This window comes from Gloeophyllum trabeum, assembly GCF_000344685.1.
Source record: "Gloeophyllum trabeum ATCC 11539 unplaced genomic scaffold GLOTRscaffold_00055, whole genome shotgun sequence".
NCBI classification, from domain to species: Eukaryota; Fungi; Basidiomycota; class Agaricomycetes; order Gloeophyllales; family Gloeophyllaceae; genus Gloeophyllum; species Gloeophyllum trabeum.
The window spans coordinates 1-8,202 of record NW_006920464.1 but is presented as its reverse complement, the minus strand read 5'-3'; the positions used below and the strand labels follow the sequence as shown (position 1 = coordinate 8,202).

At 50.5% G+C, this 8,202-nt stretch overlaps 2 protein-coding genes across 2 annotated transcripts; both read left to right on the top strand.

Annotated features, from left to right (window-relative positions):
- Positions 1–633: 633 nt before the first annotated feature.
- On the top strand, positions 634–1,176 carry GLOTRDRAFT_134230 (uncharacterized protein; the record flags this gene model as incomplete). Its single annotated transcript, XM_007873222.1, has 2 exons — positions 634–928; positions 980–1,176. 2 exons carry the CDS (start codon positions 634–636, stop codon positions 1,174–1,176), a joined length of 492 nt encoding a protein of 163 aa, XP_007871413.1.
- A 4,749-nt stretch (positions 1,177–5,925) lies between these two features.
- Positions 5,926–7,537, top strand: GLOTRDRAFT_134228 (uncharacterized protein; the record flags this gene model as incomplete). Its single annotated transcript, XM_007873221.1, has 7 exons — positions 5,926–5,941; positions 6,003–6,205; positions 6,381–6,473; positions 6,548–6,764; positions 6,815–6,938; positions 6,987–7,199; positions 7,261–7,537. The coding sequence occupies 7 exons, from the start codon at positions 5,926–5,928 to the stop codon at positions 7,535–7,537; spliced, it is 1,143 nt and encodes a 380-aa protein (XP_007871412.1).
- Between the last annotated feature and the right edge of the window lie 665 nt (positions 7,538–8,202).

Here is an 8,202-nt window from a genome sequence, read left to right as displayed (position 1 = left end):
CACTGCGGGAAGTAAAGGCGTTTCGGAGCAACGCCGAAGGCACTGCTCAGTAAGTGCCCAAGGCACTTATATTATGAGCCACACCCGCTTGCGCGGCACACTTTACAAGTGCCCGAGACACTCTTTCCTGAGGTGCCCAAGGCACGGATTGGGACATTTTTACTATTACAGCAAAGTGCCCCGGGCACTTTTTAGCAAGGGAGTAGTGCCCTCGGCACTGTAGATGTGTGACCTCGACGTTTCGCTTCAGTGACCTTGGCACTCCTTGTTAGATATCTCGGCACTCTTATGTATACTCAGGTGTTCATAGGAGTAGAGCACATATATATTACTATTTTATATTGACTACATCTGAGTTGACTACGGTCAATAACAGCTCTCACTGGCCTGAAAGGCGGCGCGGTCCCATCATGGCAGCAGTGTCGCCAGCTACTGCAGCATCTAGGTAGTCACCATTCATACGTTGTCTACCTAGCAGAGCACGCGTATAGCGGGCGATGAACGAAGTAGGAGACGAAGACAGACTCACCTACCAAACCCAAACCGAAGGGCACCACCAGTGTCACTCCCGCTAGGCTGTGCCCTTGCAAAGGAACGTGACGGCGAACCCGGGTCCCTCCGCGCTCGAACAGAATGAGGCGTCCCAGACTCGCCGCCTACACCGCGCGCCTGCGCACCGACGCACACTCCACCCCCGCGCTACTCCTCGCCCATGCCTACGTGCGCTACCTCGGCGACCTCAGCAGTGGCCAGACCATTAAGCGCCACCTCGCCAAGGCGTATGCGCTCGACCCCGCCGACGGCGCCGGCGTACAATTCTACGTCTTTCAGCAGCCGGGCACGAGCGCCGCCCCCGGCACCCTAGCCCATCAAGGAGTGGTTCTGCGAGGGCATGGACAGGGGCGTCAGCGACGACGCGCAGCTCAAGGTACGTAGGCCCCTCTGATCGCCGCAGCACCCAGCTCACCTTGCTGTACAGCGGCCATGCTCCAGGAAGCCAACGTCATGTTCACCCTCAACGCAGGCCTCTTCGACGCGCTGCGCACACCCGCAAACGGCAAGCCCCCGCTTCAACTCCGCCCGTCCTCGCCCGTCCTTGGCAACCCCACCACGCCCGTCTCGCCTTCTTGTACAGTAACCGGAAGTCGTTTACGACTCTACGATGCGCCTGCATGAGCCGAGATTCAAACGAAGGCGTAACTCATACGCGACCCGCAGAGTCCGCAACCATACAATTGAAACTAATTAGTGTCACAAATACATAGAATAGAGAATGGGTAAGACTTACGTTATGTCCAAACTCCAATTGGACGCGAAAACTATAGGCTTCGGTAAACGATGTTAGAGCAAGGCCTCCCATGTTGATGCGCGGCGAAACCCGACCCTTACCGTTTATGCCGCAAGAGCGACATCATTGATGCTTGGCTGCACGGCACTCCGCCTACACCGCACATGCGGAGCGACAGTCATGCCAGACGGCGGCAGCCCGTGGCGTGGCAGGATCAGGGGACCAGCAATAGTTCCGCCTGGAATCAGACTTGTACTCCATTTTCTGTTGGACTTGCAGTGTGCGCCCGTCGACAGTGACCTCAGCAGAGCCTTTCCGCGAGCGCTCACAGGTCGGTGTTGCGACAGCAGAGGGCACAGGGGGGGCGGCAATGCCGCAGACAGGTCCGATGGGAGCAGGGATAGGTTCAGATACAATAACGGCAGATGAATGAGCGCATATACTCACTCAAACGGCACCCGGTGAGACGACCCTTCTCGTGATAGATCCACCAGCATACCTACTCATATACCGCCATAGATGTCAGTTCAGAGGACCATAACGAGTGCGCCGAAGTGTTACTTACCAATGCAGTAACCCTCAACGCCCTTAGACAGTGCATATACCCACATCACCCTAATCACGCCCAAAAACTCTCAGCGTATATATACGCCTGCGAACAGTGTGCTATCGTGCAAGTTGCCTTCATGTCAGTCGACAAGGCCTCCGACGGTATTCTGCTTTTACCTTGATCAACAGACCTCACTGAAAATAGCTGCCCGAGTAGTAGTCGTGATAAACAGTAAGTTCAATAAAGAAAGCCAAGATAGTGAAGTCTGAAGCGCGAGACCAAGTCAGACGGCGAGACAAATGTGGTGGTAGAGCGCAAGGCGAGGCAACGCGTCTAAGTCCAAAACTGTCACGGTGTGACATAATTGATCACGTGCCATACGCGTTCGCTCTCGTGCAAGTCAGCGATGTAGCAACAATATTGCCCCTCCTGGTGCAACGGTTGCTCCTGCTACTGTCTCGACTTGCGGCACTAAATGAAACTGCATGAAGCCAAACCCTGGGGAGTGTGGCGGCAGTGCGAGAACAGGTCCAGGCTTCCAACTTTGATATTTTTCATGGTCAGTTGCCAAAACAAATGAAACTAAAGCTCATATATATCTGATGATGTCCTAAAAAACGCCTGCATCCTCCTCCTCATCCCCACTCTCATCATCAGGTGCCTCTGCAGTGAAAATAGGTCGCACAGCAGCATTGCTTCTATCAATAATATACCATGACCCACGACAATGTATCCGTCCCACCACACAGACAATTGTTTGGACATCTGTAATGAGTGTGCTGGAATGGCCAGCTGAGGAGTTAACATAAGATGCTAGTTCATGAGTAGCATCCTTGAGCCCTGTCCTGCATGGTGTGATTTGGGCCAGTATCAAGATCCTTCCAGCATCCTGACGTCCCCAGAACCTTTGGTCGTTATCCAGTTTGCACACATAGATTGCCTCCAGGCAGCCATAGAATACTTGGGTGCTGAGGCATCCAGAATTATCCTTGACTTGCAGCTCATACTGCAAAGGACATCAGAACCAATACAGGCAGCTTTGTTCAGACTTACTCGGATGAATGTAGTGTTCCTGCTGGCTATACTGGTGTGGCATCTCTGTGAATAGACAGTGCTTATACAGTCACCTCCTCTTCGCCTAATTTTGCCCCATAATGGCATTACATGGGGTAGTCGCGCCTTGATGGTGTTGCGGTTGCCAGCTGCCTGGGTCACCTCAGCCAAATACCAGGCAATCTGTCGTCGGGTGCTTTCATCTGGCTTGTGCATTGCCAAACAAGGTGAGCGCAATATTGTATCTGGATCTATACTTTGTATTAGATTTTATGCTGATTATTGAGATAATTAAACCTACAATCATCATAGACATGCTCACGAATTGATATCTCTGGTGGAGGAGCAACCCCTAGTTCTTCATCAAGGTCATACCTTGCTGATAAGGTACTGAGGTATGCAAGATTAATGATCCGCTTGTTGAGATTACTCCAAGGGTGGCTCTTTGACCGCAATGCAAATTTCAGATAACCACAGAATCGTTCCATGTAGAAGGTCCATGTTGCCCAGATCGGTCCACAATAGCGGATATCATCTGCAATGTGCAGCAAGCCATGGACAACCAAGGGGCATGTTGATAGGCGAGCCTCCCGATATTGATAGTAATATCTTCAGCATGGTTAGAATGTCTAGTGAAATAGGAAGCGAGTGCCTACCGCTCATATTCCCGTACCCATTGGATAATTTTCTGTTCAAGTTCATCCACCTCTGCTCTGGTAATCTCTAGCTGTATGCTGATCTTCATGATGTCGACAAAATCACAAAGGTGCTGGTAATACTTGGGATCCCGAAAACGATCCTTGAGAACCACTGGAGCAATGTACATGAACCAAAATCCCCAGGACTCAGCTGTGAACTTGCTTTGATCTTCTGCAATATTTGATAACACCCTCACAAAGGGTGCTGGAATATCCTTCACTGCATCAGCTGTTTCCTGGCCTATTTGCTCCCAAGTCTCAGGAGTGAGTTCATACTCCCCTGTTCCTTCATCAAGACCTTTGAACTTCCCTGTCCATAACTTCACAAGGTTTGGGCAATTATTCTCCAAGAACAAGTGCATCCAGTCCCAAGGAGCACATCGTGTATGGTCAAGAGATCCAACACGTCGGAAAACAGGCTCCTTCTTGATCCCATGGTGTCGTATGAGTTCTTTCCTGTGTTTCTTTGTTGTGGCTTGTTCAATCTCCCTGAGGTCATTGGCATTGACTTCTGGGGTCCTCATGGGAAGTTGGTCTGGTATCCATGACTTGGGCTTGAGTCCAGATTGGCACTCCATTGGCTCTACCAGAGGCACATAGTAGATTGTCCCCCCAGTACCCTCCATACGGAAGCCCCTAATCTTGCAACCACGGCATGGACAAAATGCATTGTGGCCATTGATACCAAGGAGCTTCTCAATGGCAATAATATCCCCATTGACAAACACTGCATATGCATGGAGTCGGAATTGCTCTGCAGCAAGACTGTCATAGGTGGGAACCCCAACAGCAAGTTTTGCACATTCATCATCCACTGGGACTAGAAAGGACTCTATATCCTTTGGTGCATTGGGACCTGGAATGACACCACAGCAGATAAGCTCACTGAGGTGCGTACGGATGGTTGATGGAAGGTTATAATTCTGGATCAATATTGGGGTTGCTGAAGGTCCTCCATGCTTGCGATTGAAGATGAGATACCCATCAGTGCAAACAGAGAAAGCAATATCTCGCTTGTCTGAGAAGTAGTTGTAGTCCTGGACTTCACCATCAATAACAACCTTGGACTTGCAAAGTTTGTTGTAGTGGTCACAGTCAAAGACATCAAGAATGGATGTAGAACTCCTCTTGAAATTGGCTCGATAATGTAGCTTCTTGACCATAGATGGGCTTTGAAAATAGGCCTGGAGACGAGGAATAATAGGAAGATAGCAGAAGAGCCTACGAGCACGTCCAGATGCATGATAACGAGATATCCCACAATAGGGACACTTGTCCAAGCTGCTGTACTGCCTGGTGTAGCAGATACAACTGTTCTCACAGCAATCTATCCAGACAGGGTCCACCTCTGACAAGATAGCAAGGCGGTGCAGAATGACCCAGTCAGAGTCAATGTTAACCCTGCCACGAAAAGATGCCCGCATGTGGTTGAAGGCCCTCCTAGGCATGTTGCTTATCATCTTTAGCTTGAAGGCCCTGATATTGTCACGATCCTGTTCCGTGAGGATAGAGTTTCCTGCTATAATTCAGACTCTGCTGAATGGAGAGATCTAGAGTTAGATCACATACGTATTGCATGCCATTCTGCAGCCTGTTCCTCTCCAAGCATTTCCTCCAATTCCTTCATGAGGTCCTGAAGAGATTGTACGGACTGAGCTTCATCCTCATGGGCAGTATACTCCAGATCTGGGAAATCAGAGAAATCATTGATGTCGGCAGGGTCCACAGAAGACACTAATGATTCATCTTCAGAGGACTCTGAATGCCTTGACTCTTCATGGCCACCCATGATTATATCTGTGTCTTCTTGTCCTTCTTCCTGCCTCCTTGGACCCAACTGACCAGTATGATCCAACCTGATCTGAGGCATCACTCCCTGCCCTGAAGCACCAGGAAGCCCTCGGGGCATATCTGAACCTTCATCAATCTCCATCTCTGCCGGTTGGCTGCCCACATCATGCAAATCATGGCCATCAGAGCTCCAATCTGACTCCCCTTCTGAGGCAGAGAGCAAGTCAACATTTCCACGTTCCAAGTAGTGTCGCTGGCGTTGCCTCCGGGTGAGGAGCTTGCCACAGTAAGGAGTGCACCAACAGATTTTCTTATGGTCAGCCATGGCAGCAGTGTTTGACACAACGCAGGGCACAAATGAGCCAATGCAGAGTCCAGCAGCGAGGAAGGGCGAGGATGCACAGCATTCTGGCACATGATCAGCACGTGACAGACGCGTCCTTGGTGCAGCATGCCGTATTCAGCTCCGACTGCACACCGTGAACACGAGCTCTCTTCTGTACATACACCATCATCAACCATCAACAGAGGGCATATTCTAACTCATGGCTCCCTCAAAATGTGAGTCTAACCAGTGGAGTCATGCTTGTAGCATTTTTCTTCCGACAACAATAACCCAAAGCAACAGCTGGGAAGAGCTCAGCTAAGCGATCAACACATCCTGGGACCGCAGCAGCCAAAGAGCAGAAAGCGGAGTCTAATTATCAAGGTCCGAGGATCCCCAAGCCACCTGGGAAGGCCGGTCGGTCAAGCAACAAGGGCGGATACAACCTTCAGGAAGCAATGGGCCTGAAGGAAGACTCTGATAGATATAACTGCTTAAGGGTGTGTATCTTCTCGAGCTGCCTCATCATATTTGAAGTACATCAATGTATACTTGGAATATCCACATGTCAAACAATCTCGTAGTGTCATCAGACCCACTGCGATGGCGCATATAGTCCCCAATTTGGGTGATTGTCACCTGTTTCGCAATTCATACTCACCGTGACATCAACAGACACTTGTGCGGAACCAGATGGATGGTCTGCTGAAGCCTGGACAGACAGTACGAAAACAGAAGAAGATGGCTATTGAGCTCTGTGTTGCTAATGTGAGTACTGTGCCGCTTGTCTCCCTGAGATATCATATATGCATATATAACCATACATCAATCTGTGCGCATAGCTTGTCAAGAAGTACAGATTCTTTCGACGCTTCGAAGATGGCTGGCCCATCCGGGATATGATCACGATTAGGCTGCAAAATGCGAAGTACTGCGCTACTCGAGCCCATAAGGCCGAAATGGAAGCAAGTAATGGTGATTCCGAGTCAGACTGCTCGAATACTACCACAGATGACAAAGAAGACAGTGGAGATAGCGAGGATCTGTACGACGATGCGGGTGAGGGACCCGACGTATGGAGCTTATCGTGTCTGACACCTCTGACACAGAGCCTGAGGGAGACGGGGATAGCGATGTCACTGAAATAGACGCGCTTCACGCAGTCTCACGAGTCCCGGTCCGAGAGAATGAGGTTCAAAAGTCAGTCAATGCACGCGAAAAGAAGAAATTTGAGTACGCATTCTTTTCTTGTATAGTATGTATTCTCCTGACCTTCCTCAGCGAGGTGCCTCTGGACACCAGGAGACTTGAGCAGCTCTGTCTCGCGTCTCGTGAACGGCTCGAACTTGTCTTGGACACAAAAGAAGAGTCCTTTATCTGGAAGTGCCTCGAAGAGGAGGTCAATCCAGTCACCTCTCTCGCATCTCCAAACTATCCCACGATGCTGAGCTCAGTTACGCTGGAACACGTCAAAATTGTTACGGCGGTTGACTAGTAAGTGATATATTTGGTATTGTGCTTGCGTCGTGAGAGCGAGCTGAAGAATCAATCACAGTTTCGGTGAAGACGGCAAGACAGTCCTTGCATCTACCCTTGCCGGAATGTTTCCTGCAGAAGAGATGGACCCACTCCTCATCACGCCATTCAGGCCGCGGTCGTTTATTGACCTCTTACTTATGCCTGAGCTTGTGTTAGGCATTCTTTGCCTGATGCACGGGATCTCGGAGGAAGAGGCCTACGATATGAAGACAAACCGAATAATTATGAAGGAGAACCATCGGAAGATCCAAGAGGCTCTGTGTGAGGATTCGGCCCGGGAACGGGGGCTATAGGCGGTCCAGGCGTGGGGAGACTCGCGTGCCGTGCCGATTGTGGCTGAGGATCGGGCTGTGGCTTAGGGATCGAGCAGCCACAGTATTCAGTATCGCTGTATCCCTCATTATTTTCCTTACCCTCTTACTCAGCGTTCAGGAAGTTTTCCATTGTCTAGACCCTACTGTTATCATATAAAAGACCTAGTATTGTACCGTGTAGAGACAGGCGTTCTACAATCGAGACTTTACCACTGTCTACGAGCGTGTGAACATTTGCCTACCCTATTCGTCGTGTGCGGTATCGGACTACGCCGAAACCTCACATATTTTTGACAGAACCAAAGCTCTCGCTCTAGTCTCTGCTTAGTATTATTCGTCTGGGCGACTCTTGGGCTGATCACCCGTGACCTCCGACGGCTTCTACTTCGACAGCGACACTCGACTTTGACTTCGATTCCGATTTCGACTCCGACTCAACTCCGACCATCGCCACTCAATGACCTCCCGCTACCCGCTCCGAACCACCCGCGCCCGTGCCCCGGCGGCACGGGTTACTCAAAAAATCGCTCCGCAACAGAAGTCCGCCCAGTCGGACTCGGAGGCGCTCTCTGAGCCCCTTCCATCTGATACGGAGGGCGGATACATCTCCGCCCCCGCCGCCCCAGCTGTTGAAGCGTTCTTAC